The sequence below is a fragment of the Exophiala viscosa genome, assembly GCF_022695815.1.
Source record: "Exophiala viscosa unplaced genomic scaffold EDD37scaffold_8, whole genome shotgun sequence".
Lineage (NCBI taxonomy): Eukaryota > Fungi > Ascomycota > Eurotiomycetes > Chaetothyriales > Herpotrichiellaceae > Exophiala > Exophiala viscosa.
Window position 1 is genome coordinate 871,131 of NW_026944360.1, and position 16,067 is coordinate 887,197.

The window sequence follows — 16,067 nt, forward strand, 5'->3', positions numbered from 1 at the left end:
ACTCTGCATCATTACCATCCAAGATGACATCCAATTCGCACATTTCCATTGTTGACTTGGTCCCAAAAATGCCGTCAGCTTCACTTCTGCTGGGCCATCTGTTTCAGCAACTCCACTCCCGTCTCCCTTAACTTGAACTTCTCTGCAAACAAGCAAGGTCAGCAACGCACTCACCAAACCACACAAGGCAGCGGCAAACTCACGGATTTTCCCACTTGCTGTCTTCGGGTAATCAGCCACAAAGAACACATACTTGGGCACGAGATGATGGCTCATATGCTCTTTGACCCAACTCCTCACATCCTCCACCGTCACAGGTTCTTCGCCCTTTGGCAGATGATGCCTTCTCACGACGAACGCAGCAACGACCTCACCGTACTTCTCGTCCGGAAGCCCTACCACACTGACCTCCGCGATCTTGGGATGGGCGAAGAGACAATTCTCCACCTCAAGAGGGTGAATGTTCTCTCCGCCACGGATGATCAAGTCCTTGATTCGGCCTGTGATACTAACGTACCCATCTTCATCTATCGAAGCTTCGTCGCCCGTGTGCATCCATATCTTACCCTGTTCATCTGCTCTCATCACCTCGGTGGTTCGTTCCGGTTGGCCCCAGTACTCCTTCATGACCAAGTATCCGCTTACGGCGAGTTCGCCGCGTTCACCTACTTCCAGGATTCTGTTGTGGTCAAACGGGTCTACCACCTTGGCTTCCACGTGTGGGAGGAGTCGGCCGACCGTGTTGATGCGCTTTTCGATCGGATCGTCGGTTGTCGTCATGGCAGAAACAGGTGAGGTCTCGGTCATGCCATAACAGATAGTCAATTGCGTAAGGTTGAGCACTCTGTGCAATTTCCTCATCAATTCGGCCGGGATCGATGATCCAGCGGCGATACCTGTTCGTAGATATTCGAAACCCGATTGTGAGACCACCTCGTCGTCAATGAGCTCAAGCTGTGCAAGAAACATGGTTGGTACTCCATAGAGAGCTGTGGCTTTTTCTTCTTGCACCGCTTTGAGGGAGGCTAAAGGGTCGAAAGCCTCTGTTGGAAATACTATTGCAGAACCATGGGTTGCGGTTGCCATGTACCCGAGTATGCATCCAAAGCAATGAAAAAGAGGTGGAGGGCAGACCACGACGTCTTCCGAAGAAAGAAGCATGCGATCACCTATCTGGTTGCCGTTATTGAGAATCGAGCGATGTGATAGACACGCAGCTTTGGGCATAGACGTGGTTCCAGACGTGAATTGTATATTTACGACCTCGTTGTTTGACAGTGGAGAGGAAGGCTTCGGAGGACTCGTGTCCGCATCCTGGGACACCCAAGACCATGGTGTCGTGACGCGAAGTGCACCTGGATCTACACGGCCTGTGGAGTTGTCCACGAGGACGATGTGCTTTAGAGAAGGTATCGCTTCGGAGGACAGTGCTGAACTTGACAGGTCCGGCACGATCTTTTCGAGAATGGGGATATTTGATCGCGGCGACTTATAAGGAAGGTTTGTCTCTGTTCCAATAACCAGGTGAGTGGCGGACAAGTGGTTCAAGGCTGAAATGATCTGAGCACCGGTGAACGCTGGGTTCAGAGGGACCAAGATTGCTCCTAGCTTGAACAAAGCATATGTAATGGTCGCAAATTCCAGATTGTTGCCCAACGACACACATACGCGATCTCCCTTTTTGACTCCCAAGCTTTGCAGTCCTCGAGCTAGAGCATTGCTGTCGAGGTCAAGTTGACTGTATGTCAGGCGTTTGTTTTGATGTCTGGATATGACGGCATTCCGGTCGCCATGGGCGGAGACTATTCTGGCGAAGTTCTCGCCCACTGTTTCTTCGAGAAGGGGAGGGTTGGAAGGCCCTCGGAGGCTCGCTTTTGTGAGGAATCTGCACCATGTTCGAGAGACCGAGGAGGGAGGAGGGGGCCATCTCGCGGTTCGCGGCCTGAAGATTGCCCGCATTGCAAGGGCATTATACCCGTGTGAGGTTTTGAGAGGCGTCTAGCAGGTCACGCACCTGCAGCAGAAGACATATGGAGCCTTTCTCACAAAAAGCTTCGAACTCGCACACACATTGAAGAAAGTGTAGGGTGTCAGCGTTCCTGCAGTAGGCACCTTGGGTGTAAAGATCCTCGGTTGTTCAAGGACAGAATCGCAGCGGAAGTCCAGTAGCCGCAGCTCCAGGTGGGCTGTCTCCACCCCATCGGTAAGAAGCTACCCCGAGATCTTCAGTTTCGCGGGGTAAAAAGCACGTTGCCACGTCGTCAACAAGAACATATCGACAATGCAGGAGAGACCAGACACGACTCACGAGAGGACGTTATATGCGAAGGCCACCTGTTGGGAGGATTTTGAGGTCCACAAAAAGTCTTCAGTGCAGCATGCATGCCTCAAATATACGGATATGATATATTTCCCAAGCGAAGCATGGCCGTGATCGACAACCAATTGTTGCACAAATGGGACTGCATGCGCTGCATATGAATGTCTCTCAAGACGAGGAACACGGCTGGCCACCAATAGTCAGGAATCTCTCTCCATCTCCAAGACGAACCCTTTGATGCTGACCAGAGAGTCATCATGTAAGCTCTCGGTCCAATCCTATCAGTGCTGTTGCGTGTGAACGCAAGGGAAGTGCGGGGGGACGGATCATAACCATGCCAGATGACTGGAGTACCCGCCGCAACCACGTCTCTTCGTAACTGCCGCATTGTTGTTCCCGTCCTCCTGTGCCACAGGCTTATATCAATACATAAAGCCCATACCTGCCTGCCTCACAGCCAGCTTTGAAGCTTATATCTTCGTTCACCATGCGCTTTCAGAGGACAAGTCTGGCTGAGCAAGCAGAGAGCAGTCAAACCAAAGTTCAGCGCGACGAGCGAAAAGCCCGTGACTACGAACGTCCGCTTACTTGCATGTTCTTCTTCTTTGCTTCTCAAATGAAGCGCAACATCCAACCAGCGGACCCGGACCTGGTACGTCGGGGGAAAATTGTGGACCAACCTACCCACAGGTTGGATTCGATGCTGGCGAGACTTGAGATGCATGCCGCTCTTTCACCGCTTGTCACAGATCTTCAGACATATCCCGTTGAAATCCCTGATGCGCCAGCGTTCTCCCAGAAGGACCCGAAACCTTCGCGGGAAGAGGTCCACGACAGTGTCATGACCATCAAGTTTCGTGACAAGCGGGCGCGGGAGGAATGGATCGCGACCAAAGAATGGCAGGACTTCATGGCGAAGACTGAGGGCGAGCAAGTTTTTCGACGGATGCCTCATGTCAGGTGTGCCAGTAGCATGAGGGGCTTGATGGACCCACTCGACATGCTGACCGCTTGAGGGTCTTTCGAGGGCCAGCATGCTTCAACACTGACAAGCAATCACACCTCACCAGTCCGAGGGGCTTCAGGTTGTCAAATGAAGATGGGAGATCTTCCAGGGCAACCATTACAGGACCCATGCGCGGTCGAAGACGGCTGCAGTCGTGCAGCATTCTTTCCTGGGGTGCAGCTGAGGGTCTCCCACCACGCCATCCCGGACGCTGGTGCTGCTCGGGAATTTCAGGTCGATGTGGGCCGATCCCAGTTGAGGGGCTTCGACTCGGCCCAATTGATAGCGCAGACGATCAGAAATCCTGGACACCAGTCTCTCCCTGCAGCTCCGTGCTCTTCCTCTTTGTCGCCCCTTCATGATCGTCCACAAATTCAGGCTCTTCCGCCTCAAAGTATCTGTCTTCGGCATCCCGTTCCTCAGTCATCCGGTCATCATAGTCTGGATTCTTGTCGACAGTGCCGTAGTCAAAGTCCTCATCTCCACCTCTTAAAAACCGCGTCTCCATCTCCCACCGCCACCGCGCCAATCCCTCCTCTTTATTTGCGGGTACTTCGTCTTGCTCTTCTGCAAAGATCTCGCCATTCGGGCCTCGCTTGTACGTGAACATGCTGTTCGGGTCAGGGTTGCGGAGTGCGTCCAGTTTCGCTTCGCTACGGTAAATGTCGGCCTCTAGTATGCCAGAGTAACCTTTTTGTCGACCTTCGGCCTCACGTTCTGCGGCGGTCTGGAATCGCCTTACCAGCCGGTCATACATCAATGGATCTGCATGGAATGTTAATAAACCTACTGAGTCGGAGTTCAGCAGTCTCCTCGAGAGGCAGCCGCACCTGCCAACTCAAGCTGCGGACCGAAATATTCGGGGTGTGTATCCAAATATCTTTTCCGCCGGTTCTTGATGCGAACTCGATCTGGGACTTGCGGTTCTGATGAAGCAGACGCAGAAGCAGTCCCCGCATTGATACTGCGGATCGGAATCCCAGTACCTTCAGCAAAATATGGCATTTTGGTGAGAATGTCAAAGGTTTTTAGAGCAAAAAGCAGCTACTCGACACCACAAAATAACGCTGGAATGCACTGCGTGCATGTGCTGCATGTTCTGACGAAGCAATCATACGGTGAATCATAGGGGCTCCTTTCAGTTGAGCTGATCTCATCGGCCACAGAAAGCAACTGCACATCCAGCATTCCTTGCACGTAAAGAGTTTGTGAACAATTGACCTCGTCTAAAAAGACTGTTTACCTGGCCCTTGTATCTGAACTTGCTCCTCCAGTAATGGATGAGGCACTTTCGATCAGCCATGGGAGAGCTGGCATCTCGCGGCCGGGGGTCAAATTTAAAATTGTTCACGCGGTACTACTTCCACGGATTCCCGCGTGGCTTCGCTGTGAGACGAGGAGAGACCAAGGGCTTCTTCTGGAATTCGTATAGCAGAATTGTTGTGAAATCCAGCACCCGACGTTTGTCCTTCTGTCCTATGAGGTACTCCATACCGTCTGAGATCGTCCGCTGTGGAGCGTCAACGGCGATCTACCGAGCGAAAGCCACTATCGACTATGGAGCAGCAAGACTGAACAAGAGGGAACCTAGATCTCCCTCAATGTGCTCTACATTGCGTGGTTTCAGTGACTTGTTTGTTGTTTATTCAACAGAGACGGAACAATACAAGAGCCAATTTATGATAATAATAATATCACCAAGCTGGCACGGCTGGGTTGCGCGAACCTTGTGAATAATAAACACATTCCTCGGCGTTTCGTCCTGCAAGGCCGAAACTCTCATAACCCTTCCCATTAATCAGCTCCTGCGTGGTGTGATGATGGGGTGGCTGATCACCACCCGCGATTGTTATCTCCAGGGGCCTCTGCTCTATTCTCCGCACCAGCAATTCTATGCTGAGTCAACCACAGTCGGGACCGGGTCGAAAACTCACCGTACAGAGTCGAATTGGTGGTATTGTTATTTCTCATACTGACCACTTGACTTACGCCAGACTCTTGTTGATATAAGACCATATCTCCATGATCCCCAAAACTACCATTCATACATCTCAACTCAAGAACCCTCAGAGCCCCACTGGTCTTCATATACTTGATCCACGCCTCCCAAAGCTACCATCCATACTCATTCCTCGACACCAGAACCCATCAGAGCCCCACTGATCTTCATATAGCAGATTCACGTTCACCAAAGGCTATAGCACAACATGGTGGCCGTCAAAGACATCAAACTCAACAATGAGTCGATCAAGACCCCAAGTTCCAATCCCGTCGCTGTCTTTGTGGGAGGCACCGGCGGCATCGGCCGCTCAGCATTACAAGCACTCCTGAAATACACAAGCAGCCCAACGGTCTACCTAGTTGGTCGAGATCCCAGCCGACTAGAGAAACAAATCTCGGAACTCAAGACATTAAACACGTCCGCCACAATCATCCCAATCATCGCAAATGATCTTACCCTGGTGCGAGAGGCACAGAAGGCAGCGGATGAGATCGCATCGAAAGCATCACGAGTCGACTACCTCATCATGTCCGCCGGCTTCCTCAACTTCAACTCGGCACCAGATTACACCGCCGAGGGCCTGGACAAAATCACAGCCATCCGCTACCACGCTCGAATGGCATTCCTGGTCAAACTTCTTCCTCTTCTTCGACAGTCATCCGCACCACGCGTCATCTCAGTCCTCGCTGGCGGCGGTGAAGGTGCGCTTGACCTCAACGATCTGGGCATGACCTCGGCGAAGAACTACAGTTTCGTCGCCGCCGGAGGCCAAGCAGCTAGCATGACGACGCTCTTCTTCGAGCAAACGTCCAAACAGCCTGAAAACAAGAACATTGTCTTCATCCACATCTTTCCCGGTATCGTCAAGACGCAGCTCAGAATTGAAGCGGGATGGATTGCAACACTCCTGTACACTTGGATCCTACAGTATTTCCTCATGAATATCATAGGGTACAGTTCTGAAGAGGCAGGTGAGAGGGTGCTCTTCGCAGCGACGAACGATCGCTTTGCGAAGGCACAGCCTGACATTGGGGTATATCTCGTTGGTGGTAATTCGGATTCAGCAGCGGTGAATAAAGATCTCAAGAAGTTGAGGGAGCAAGGGGCCGAGGCGAAAGTGTACGAATACACTATGAGCGACTTGGAGAGAATCGAAAAGTCGTATTGATTTGAACACACGGGGAGGACGGGTTGGGGGGAGTCTTATATGCAAGTCGAAGGCGAGATCTGGGAGAACTAGCAAGGCGGCATTAGGTCAGATTGAGATATAACAGCGTGGAATATAATTGTGGGCTTCAGACACCAGGTCATTAGAGCATTATTCAATAGGGTAGTCTCGTGGATAAATGGCTGGACATTGTGGGTATTTTGTCAAAAAAATGTTTCATCCTCAGTCTTATACCCTGCTGCTGGCTTACCAACGGCTTCGAAAACCAAAACATCATAACGTCGTAAAGTGATCCTCGCATCATCTCGTTTCCGTACTCGGAAAGAACCGAGGCCCTCCATAACCATGTGCCAGAATAGCTTGGACATCAATGTTCGCATTCGGGCATTGAGCCCAAAGTTTAACCAAAATATAACGACCAGAACTGCGAACATTGGTTAGCCCAGCTACCCTCAAGTCAGTTCCGAGGTTGCTCGACTTACACTGGGGGATCAAACTTTATGGCAGCACTGGATTTGGTTCTGCTGATGAAGAATCGTGCATGCGGATTGATCGTGTTCGACCTGTTGGAAGAACTTGGGCCGGTATCGCCTCTAGCACTTTTGGTGGCCGTCTGATCGTAACACTCTCGAAGCCTGCGGGCGTTGTTCTCCGAGACGGAAGCAAGTTCAAGAGGTAAACCGTATCGCAACCCGCTTTCTTGCACGACGGTATCGCCGGGGGTCAATGGCCGATTGAGAGCCGCCTCGTCAGCCTGTTGTGTCCTCCGTTCGCGACGTCCAAATGAAGAGTCATTGTTGATGGCTTGCTGAGCTCGCATAAGATCAAGCATGCGGTTTTGGTGAGCCAGGGTACTGTCTGATTCAGCTGGATGTCTTTGGCTAGTTTCATTTTCTCCCGGCATGCTGTCATCCATATGTAGGATACTTGGCTCATATCCTTCGGAATCACTGGAAAGGTCCCACGTACTGTCGTTAGGTTCGTCGGGAAAGGATAGCGGTCGATATCGGTCGACATACGAGCGGAGCGAATATTCGTCATCGTGATGCCATGGTCGCGGTGACGGTGGACTGTCTCCTGCATCTTCCTCGTCGGAGGGATCCGCAATCGAGACATCGAAGCCAGGGACAAGTGCGGTATCTGGTTCGAGGTCATCACCCAGGTCAGTTGGGTTGTTGAGATACCTGGAGCGGTCGATGGATCGGAGCGGAGATCTAGTTGAGTTCATGTATTCGAGCGAGGGCCTGTGGAAGTCTGGTCTGTGCCGGAAGCGATGACTTCTGGGAGACCAACGTATATCGTACTGTGATGTCTTTTCCAGGAGGCTGTCGTCGTCCATGGCGATGAAAACCAATCCTTCCTGGATCGGAGCATCGAAGCCAGCCCTCGGCGCCTTCACGACGATCTTAGTCAAAGTAAATGGCATTCCACCGACATGCTTGAACAGTAGATTGCACCTGTTGGTTTTGGTGCAGTATACACTGGCGTCGTCTAGAAGGACATTCTGAGGGTATGAATTGATGGGCACGTGGGGATCCGAGTATTCACCACCATCGCAAGTGACAACTTCCATCCGAAGTTGACCTGGTGTAACCTGCCCGTAGTGGCCGTAGGTGAAGGTCCGAGGCTCATCCTCATACGTTCCATCGTCCAACTTTCTCCGTTTTGAACTCAGACGGTCCCCACGGTCATTGCTTGACCGCGCCGACGAGTCGGACAGACGAAAAGGGGTGATATATGCTTCAGCTGCTCTACTGGTTTGCCCGAGTCTTTCTCTCTGATATCTCTGCAGGCGCTCACTAGGTCTGAAAGCCCTCCTTCTGGCTCGAACAAGGCTTGCCGCACTGCTGCTTTGTGGCAAGTTTTCTGCAACCCTTGCGACGTCTTGTTCCTGGGAATGTGTCTCTAAATCTCTTCTCCGTCGTTCTCGGGCAGCTGAGCGATCGGCAGCCATTTGGTGGTCCATTTCTCGATCGAAAGCCTCAAACGCCTGTTGCTGGTCGGCGCCTAGATGTCGTTCGGAACTCAGGAGGTTTCGCAGGTTCTGCAGCCTTGCTGAGACGTCTGACCATGGTCTTTCATCGGTTCGGTCGGCCTGGGCAAGGTCAGAATTGAGGACCACAACTGGACAGAAGTGGGCATGCCGCAGTCATACCATCCTTGAACAAAGCGCCTCAAATCAGGCACGATGGTGTGACTGGGGAGATTTGACCGGCATGCGAAATTATACAGTCTCGAGAGTGAGAACATATAGAGTCTGACAGGACTGTCATGAGTTATTTGTCAATACACCAATCTGATACTGTAGTAGAAATGGCAATGGGATGAAGATTGCCAGTCAGAGAGGGCGAAGGACGTTCCGTTAAGCGGTTTGCCCCACGTTTTGCAAATCCAGGCCTTAGCCTCTCGAAACAGGCCGTGTGCCGGTGACGGCATTAGCAGCTGATTAGCTGCGAATGACAGGGAGGAGCCGGAGAAATAGTTAAAATAGCCGCTAACAGCCTGCCAGTCAAAGACGCTCGCTTCGCCTGGAGGCCCCTGCAGGGCAAGAAAGTAAGTAAGTTGCTGGCACCTCAAGCCCGGGCAGTAGTAAAGACCTATCAATTTATTGGCGTCGCGACAAGAGCAAACACTCATCTTCATCTTGAGGTCATCCGCAACACAATTACTTCGTGTCAACAACCTCTTCAACAATTAAAACTCACTTTACCCTCACTTCACTACAACTCGGTTGGGTTCGACTGTTCGCTGAGACTTGAAACCTTTCCCATCCTTCCACCATCCAATTCTCCGATCTGCGCATCCGAATGCGCCATGGACAGCAACAATGTTCATGACCCTTCGCTCACCGCAGTCTCAGATCCAGCGGCATTGTCTATGAACGGAGCCTTCATCCCCACCATGCCAACAGCTGAAAACCTCAACGGGTACGCACCCATCGCCGATGGGTCGTCTTTCGCGAATGTTCCCATGCCCGTCAATGGCGTACAAACCGATATGTTTGCGATGGCTGCCCAACCAACAATATCCGCCGATGAGATCGCCCTATACGATAGACAAATACGCCTATGGGGGATGGCGGTTCAAGAGAAGTTGCGGTCCGCAAATCTGCTCCTCATAGGGATCAAAGGTCTTGGTGCTGAGATCGCAAAAAACCTCGTGCTAGCAGGCATTGGAACCTTGACAGTGCTCGACCATGAGACAGTCTCCGATGAAGACCTTGGAACTCAGTTTTTCCTCAATGAGTCTCAGGTCGGTCAGAATCGCGCAGAGGCCGCTCTTCCAGAACTGCAAAAGCTCAACCCTCGGGTGGAAATCTATACCGATCCCATCCCAGTTGTGATGAAAGATCCAGAATATTTTCAGAGCTTTGACATTGTCATTGCGACGGGCCTGATGCAGGAGATCATTACGACCATCAATCTAGCATGCCGTACATTTGGCCGCAAGTTCTACACAGCCGACACGCATGGTATGTATGGCTACATTTTTGCCGATCTCCTGGTTCACCAATACATCGTCGAAAAACCACAAAGCAACAAACCGGCCAAGGTGGGTGATATGGAGACGTCTACAAGAGGCGTAATAGGAGTCGATACGAAGCGGGAAAGCGACAAGGTCACAGATATTGTCACATACCAAGAAAACTATTCGCTCTTTCAGCTCGCCAATCTGTCACCTCTGCCGTCAAGAATCAGAAACACTCGCCGGACCCTTATGCGCGTAACACCGCTTCTCTCATGCCTGCGAGCATTGTTCGATTTCCAGTCTCAAACCGAAGGACGTCTTCCAGGACCCAATAGAGTTGACCTGGAACTGTTTACCAAGCTTGCCGAACAGAAGCACCTGGAGCTCCAACTGCCGAAGGAGACGTTGAAAGCCGAGTTTCTCCGCAGCTTTCTTCAGAATCTGGGATCGGAGATCAGCCCAGTGGTTGCATTTCTGGGCGGATATCTGGCGCAGGATGTCATCAATGTTCTGGGACAAAAGGAGCCTCCGTTGCAGAACTTTCTGCTGTTTGATGGCGAAGATTTTACAGCGACGCAGTACAGCATACACCCCATTAATGACGACGCGGTTACGATGATGAACACGAATGGTGCATCAATGGTGCCAGCAACAGGATCATTACAAGCTCCAGTGCCGGCGGCATGACTTTCAACATGAAGATGTGCATGAATTGTCGAAAACACTTTCCATGCGTCGTTGTGGACTTTGCGCTGTCAGCTTTCGGCGGTCTCCACGGGTAAGGCTGGCTCTGCGTACGACAGGGTCACTAGGCCAATCGATATCGGGCTTGGCATTTTCAGAATTTCGCGGGTCCCAGTCGAATCTTGTTTACGAACTTGGGTAGCAGAATTAGATCATGAGGACAAGAAGTTGAGGCATGCAGTGGTAAATTGGCGGTTGGGATGGTCGGCTGCTGATATCGATTGGTGTTCTATCGCCAACGATCGACGACGCATCTCGATGTGAATCCAGTCATCAACATATTTCCCTCAACGCGAACGGAGGAAGGTTCTTGTATTTTTAGCAGACGATGACTTCCGCGGACTTTCCGACAAGACTGGCAGAGCTGGTATTGAATGATTCGAGTCACAATCCTTCCCTTTATGCCAACCTTAGATCGATCCGCAGATCGGCTCTTTCGATACCACATCGCCTCCACTCGATCTTATCTGATGCACACTTTGCGAAGGAGGTGTCTGGACACTGCGGCTTACCACTCGTGGCGAACGAACGGTGTGGGAGTTGGTATATTGATCCTGCTGATAAAGTCGGGAGTGCTTACTTTAAGAGCACGGATGGCCATCATTCCATGTGGGATTTCTCGCTCCGCCGGCTCAATCTTCAGCTGTTTTCAATTCTGGCTAAGTATGGGGGTGCTGTAATTGTCGATTCGACTCGGCGAGGCAAGAATTTACCAGACGCTTTCAGCAAGACGGTACCAATATGGGTGGCGGTCATCAACAGAGCGTTGTATCCGGAAGCGCTTTCCATGCATGCTGTGCAAGTGCCGCCTCCACCGAACGAATTAGGTGAATCTGAAGTCTCACAGATCGACGCAAGGCTCGACAAATTCACATCAGCATTCTGTAGTCTTCAGCTGGATCTTGAGAAGCTGCGCACTGAGTTAAAGCGGCCGATCCAGTTGAACTGGGCGATAAATGGCTATTTCGACGTTGACTCCGAGGATCTGCTACCCTCGGTAGGGAATCACCTGCTGGTGCTCTGCTCTGCATCGCGGCGGGTTCGTGGCGCTGAAATCTCTGAAGGAGGTTATATCCAGGGAGCTGGAGATGATAGCGAAGGATGGTCTCATGGACTTACAGCACAGATCTTCTGGAAACATCGCGAGAAGTTGATGGCTGCACCGGAAGACGATCTCCCAGACCTGATCCAGCAGCTGTCGGAGGAGGAGAAACCAGGCACCAATGTTACAGGAGAAGGTGTCAAGATCCCACCAACTACAAACCTTCACATTGGTATCGGACAGCTCAGCCAGCTTGGAAGCTTCGATCTTATCATCAACTGTGGTGGCAACAGTGGTGGAGACCTTCCAGGTATCCGCAACTTGCAATGTCGTGACCACAAGTTGGGAAGCAAGGACCTTCGAGAGCGGCTGCCCGCTCTTGTGGACACTACTAAGAATCAGCTTCAGAAAATCCGAGAAAGCCAAATTCTGGTGACGTGTGCGACAGGCAAGGATCTCAGCGTTGGTGTTGCAGTCGCGCTACTTTGCCTGTTCTACGACGATGAAGGTGAGATAAATTACTCCCCCTCCAACGCCTGGACACCGACTGATCGGACCAGGGCAACTCAAAGACGACCTCGGCATAGGAAGCACTGTCGAGGTGAATAAACAGCTCGTCAAACAGCGGTTGGCCTGGATAAGCTCTGCGAAACCAGACGCCAATCCATCAAGAGCAACGCTGCAGGCGGTAAACTCGTTCTTGATGCAAAGACCAGACTATATTGCTTGAAAGTCGCCAACAGCCTCAAGAAGCCAGATATCGCTGATGTTGGAAAGGCTGCTGGTACCTTGCATCGATATGGCGGGGTAACTTACTTTTACATGTTGAGATGTCAAGACCGAAATTGACGATCCCGCTATCCGCATCTGGTGGCGCCTTTTTACGATCGCGTCATTGCATCATCGAAAATTGTTCAAGACGATCAACAACACCAAATCAATGAGACTTTCTGTTCTACCACTCACTTACCTACGCAGATCGCAGCTCGTAAACCACAGATTTCTCCTCTGTTGCCGCAAAATGTCTATCCTCACAATCAAAGACACCCTCCCTCTCCCCAACTCCTCCATACACATCCCCCGCCTCGGTTTCGGAGTCTACCAATCCTCAGCATCAGTCTGTGTGCAATCATGTCTGTCCGCCTTACAAGCCGGCTACCGCCACATCGACACAGCACAATTCTATGCGAACGAAACCGAAGTAGGTGAGGCTGTCCGCAAGTCCGATCTCCCTCGCTCCGAGATCTTCGTCACCACCAAAATCCTCTCCGTCGGCGGCAGTGTAGAAAAATCATACCAGAAGTCGGTGGAAAGCGTGAACAAGATCGACGCGGGAGATAAAGGATACGTCGATTTGTTCTTAATACACAGCCCAAATGCAGGCAGCAGCGCGCGGAAAGAGATGTGGCTGGCGCTCGAGAAGTTGTACGAGGAGGGCAAGGCGAAGAGTATTGGCGTGAGCAACTTTGGTGCCGGTCATATCGAAGAGATGAAGGGCTATGCGAAGGTCTGGCCGCCGCATGTCAATCAGATTGAGGTATGTGCGCCCAGGCCCTGACAATGGACACAACGTTAACGTTTGGTTTAGTTACACCCGTGGTGCCAGCAGCGCAAAGCAGTCGAGTACTGCGAGAAACATGGCATTGTTATCGAAGCCTACTCGCCCCTCGTCCGCAATTACAAGGCCAATGACCCGACTTTAGTGTCGTTGGCGAAGAAGTACGACAGATCCACAGCGCAGGTCTTGATTCGATATTGCTTGCAAAAGAATTGGGTGCCGCTGCCGAAGAGTGACAATCCTGAGCGGATAAAGCAGAATGCCGATGTATATGGGTTCGATATCTCGGCAGAGGATATGAGCACGCTTGATGGATTGGATCAGGGAGCTTCTGGGGCTATTGTGCAGGCTGTGGACAATTCGTAGGGAAGAGAAATATTGAATGGTACCGCACGGCGTTGTCGATGCTGAACTCCAAACCCTTCCTTAGCGGCAAGTCAAGCCGCGAAAGTCAGGAAGAATTGATTATGTGATATTACAAAGGCGGTGTCGGTCTCGCCCATAGTGCCTTGACTGGCTCCCATCTTCATATATCACGGAGGAGATCTCCCCCGTTGTCTTCAGGGACCGATCATCGTATTTGCCGTAGGCTTATGATGCAAGTCCTCGAGCCAAGCGATAGGAAGATCGAAGCAGCCATCATATACTGATGAGAGTGGCCATTCGAAAGACCATGTTGTCGGAGATCTGATCACTACCGTACATCCCGTCAGCGGACAGGGATACTTTGCATTCGAAACGCGTACCCAGGTCTTGCAGGGACATCAACTACTTTTCCGCGCCGACGAGTATCATATACGTGGTACTTCATTTCTTCCTGCAACCCTCAGATCGAAGGTGAGGATGCACAGGTCTTACGCGGAATGGACTCTCGCCTGAGTGGCGACCCTTTGAATTATGTTTCTCGACGTGTTCAGCATCCCGGCACTCCCCAGAACCCAAAGAATTTGATTTCGGTATGTACTGGCTGTTGCACCTAGCATCGCCCCCTGGGCATGGCTACTACTTTTGTATGAATACTTCCGCCCAGCTGGTACTGCTACGTCGCCTCCTCGACGTTTCGTCTGGCTGCAGATGGAGTCTATTTTCCACAAATCGTGTATCCGATTGGAACAAGCCGCCTGCTCAACATGGTCAAGCGCCGTCTAGGAAGGGCGACTGCTCCCCGTGCCAGACTTGAAAGAAACTGCCGATGCCAGGTCATGTCGCCATTTGATGTCAAGATGAGTAACATGCTCACCCCACAGAGAAAAGGTCAATGCCGCCCCACCATATACTTACTTTCGGCCCGGTTGAGCCACTAATTGGAGCCGGACAGCCGAGAAAGGAAAGGATATTCGGTCAACGAGGCGCCATACCAAGTGCACACGCGTCCCATGCGATATATCTTTGCGCTTCATGACCGAGCAAGGAATCTGGATTTGCACGCTTCCTCACTTCCCATCATCGTAATTACACAAAGCCATCCGAAGAGCAAGAAGAGGTCGGAAATATCGAAATATGGCAAGTGTTGGACCCCGGCCCGGCGCAATCCACGGCGTAAGTAAAGAAGCCATTATGAAGAGCCTTGTCGACTGAGCCATGTGACTCGTGTCCACGTCGTCTATGTGGGAATGGACTATTGGAATAGCCATCTTAACTTCATCTTGCAGGACAATCGAGAACAAGAGCTTCTAGAATATTTCTTGACCAACCCAATTTCGATAGTTTCAAAGGGCAACCAGACAAGATCCTAGCCGCCATCGATGAGTTCGCCAGAACAAGGCACCATCTCATGAACATCGGTCCGACCAAAGGCGATCTGATATCATCCCTGATCGCAAGCGCAGGCCTTCGGTGATGGTCGAGTTAGGTGGTTATGTCGGTTACTCAGCCATCCGCTTCGGCGACGCTCTGCGCCGTGCTGGCGGCAAACAGTATTTGAGTCTCGAGATCAACTCTGACTATGCGGCTGTGGCAGGCAAGTTGGTTGAACTTGCAGGTTTGGGTGACATTGTGCGCATTATCGTTGCACCTGCACACCTGACACTGGTAAGACTGGTTCACGACAAGATCATCGACCACGTTGAGCTGCTCTTCTTGGACCACTTCAAGGACCGCTACCTGCCGGATCTGTGGTTAGTTGAACGGCTTGGCCTGCTCAAACGTGGCGTGTCAACGATTGTGGCAGACAACATAGGAAGGGGCCCAACGTTGGAATATCTAGCCTATTTGCAAGCAGATACTGCAGATAAGCGCAAGAAGATCGAACAGAGTGGAGCGCGTGTTGATCTGGATCGTGCCGAATTGTTGCAGGCCGTACGAGCGAAATCTGAAGAAGCAGCGGTCACGGCTATCGAGAACGTAGCTGGAGATCCCAGCCTGGAATACGAGACTGAACTCCACGAATTCACCGGGCGCCACCCTAGCCACAAAGTGAGTGGCCCTTCCGACTGTTAACTAGTCGCCCACCTGATCCAAAAGATATTCTGCTAACCTTTCACCACGAAGGACGGCGTTGCTATTACAGAGGTGAAAGCCTAGAATGGTGCACGGGCATCCTGATGCTTAAATCTGAATCTTTTCTTAAGTATCAAAGGATTGGAATGAAGAGTATATCGTGTATCTCATCTAGAACCAGTGTTGAGAATATCATGAGACGGCGCCACGTACCTGACGGACTAGCAGCACTAATAAAGTATTTCGACCTGCTGCCGATGCGTCTCGCAAAGCGTCAAAAGAAAGTTCAGATGATGTACAGCTGACGTGCGCCTCACTCC

The 16,067-nt window shown here is 51.4% G+C and overlaps 9 protein-coding genes across 9 annotated transcripts; 6 read left to right on the plus strand and 3 right to left on the minus strand.

Moving 5' to 3' along the window:
* Positions 1-80: 80 nt before the first annotated feature.
* Positions 81-1,959, minus strand: EDD37DRAFT_566564 (fatty-acyl-CoA synthase; the record flags this gene model as incomplete). Its single annotated transcript, XM_062814103.1, has 2 exons — positions 81-142; positions 204-1,959. 2 exons carry the CDS (start codon positions 1,957-1,959, stop codon positions 81-83), a joined length of 1,818 nt encoding a protein of 605 aa, XP_062668498.1.
* Positions 1,960-2,383: 424 nt separating this feature from the next.
* EDD37DRAFT_481590 (uncharacterized protein) lies at positions 2,384-3,478 on the plus strand. Its single transcript, XM_062813237.1, has one exon. The coding sequence runs from the start codon at positions 2,808-2,810 to the stop codon at positions 3,333-3,335; it is 528 nt and encodes a 175-aa protein (XP_062668499.1). The 5' UTR covers positions 2,384-2,807; the 3' UTR covers positions 3,336-3,478.
* On the minus strand, positions 3,479-4,468 carry EDD37DRAFT_481618 (coiled-coil domain-containing protein-domain-containing protein). Its single transcript, XM_062813238.1, has 2 exons — positions 4,157-4,468; positions 3,479-4,091 (listed from the first exon to the last, which is right to left on the minus strand). The coding sequence occupies exons 1-2, from the start codon at positions 4,329-4,331 to the stop codon at positions 3,622-3,624; spliced, it is 645 nt and encodes a 214-aa protein (XP_062668500.1). The 5' UTR covers positions 4,332-4,468; the 3' UTR covers positions 3,479-3,621.
* A 611-nt stretch (positions 4,469-5,079) lies between these two features.
* Positions 5,080-6,660, plus strand: EDD37DRAFT_635466 (uncharacterized protein). Its single transcript, XM_062816916.1, has one exon. The coding sequence runs from the start codon at positions 5,534-5,536 to the stop codon at positions 6,494-6,496; it is 963 nt and encodes a 320-aa protein (XP_062668501.1). The 5' UTR covers positions 5,080-5,533; the 3' UTR covers positions 6,497-6,660.
* On the minus strand, positions 6,661-8,890 carry EDD37DRAFT_635468 (uncharacterized protein). Its single transcript, XM_062816917.1, has 3 exons — positions 8,652-8,890; positions 6,979-8,591; positions 6,661-6,920 (listed from the first exon to the last, which is right to left on the minus strand). Exons 1-3 carry the CDS (start codon positions 8,652-8,654, stop codon positions 6,797-6,799), a joined length of 1,740 nt encoding a protein of 579 aa, XP_062668502.1. The 5' UTR covers positions 8,655-8,890; the 3' UTR covers positions 6,661-6,796.
* Positions 8,891-9,310: 420 nt separating this feature from the next.
* EDD37DRAFT_651885 (ubiquitin-like 1-activating enzyme E1 A) lies at positions 9,311-10,651 on the plus strand (the record flags this gene model as incomplete). Its single annotated transcript, XM_062818405.1, has 1 exon — positions 9,311-10,651. The coding sequence occupies one exon, from the start codon at positions 9,311-9,313 to the stop codon at positions 10,649-10,651; it is 1,341 nt and encodes a 446-aa protein (XP_062668503.1).
* Positions 10,652-10,943: 292 nt separating this feature from the next.
* Positions 10,944-12,585, plus strand: EDD37DRAFT_482059 (initiator tRNA phosphoribosyl transferase). The gene is made up of 2 exons (XM_062813244.1): positions 10,944-12,258; positions 12,311-12,585. The coding sequence occupies exons 1-2, from the start codon at positions 11,037-11,039 to the stop codon at positions 12,478-12,480; spliced, it is 1,392 nt and encodes a 463-aa protein (XP_062668504.1). The 5' UTR covers positions 10,944-11,036; the 3' UTR covers positions 12,481-12,585.
* Positions 12,586-12,771: 186 nt separating this feature from the next.
* EDD37DRAFT_651887 (aldo-keto reductase) lies at positions 12,772-13,674 on the plus strand (the record flags this gene model as incomplete). Its single annotated transcript, XM_062818406.1, has 2 exons — positions 12,772-13,287; positions 13,339-13,674. 2 exons carry the CDS (start codon positions 12,772-12,774, stop codon positions 13,672-13,674), a joined length of 852 nt encoding a protein of 283 aa, XP_062668505.1.
* Positions 13,675-14,734: 1,060 nt separating this feature from the next.
* On the plus strand, positions 14,735-15,904 carry EDD37DRAFT_481964 (uncharacterized protein). The gene is made up of 3 exons (XM_062813242.1): positions 14,735-14,847; positions 15,016-15,723; positions 15,799-15,904. The coding sequence occupies exons 2-3, from the start codon at positions 15,148-15,150 to the stop codon at positions 15,829-15,831; spliced, it is 609 nt and encodes a 202-aa protein (XP_062668506.1). The 5' UTR covers positions 14,735-14,847; positions 15,016-15,147; the 3' UTR covers positions 15,832-15,904.
* The last annotated feature ends 163 nt before the right edge of the window (positions 15,905-16,067 follow it).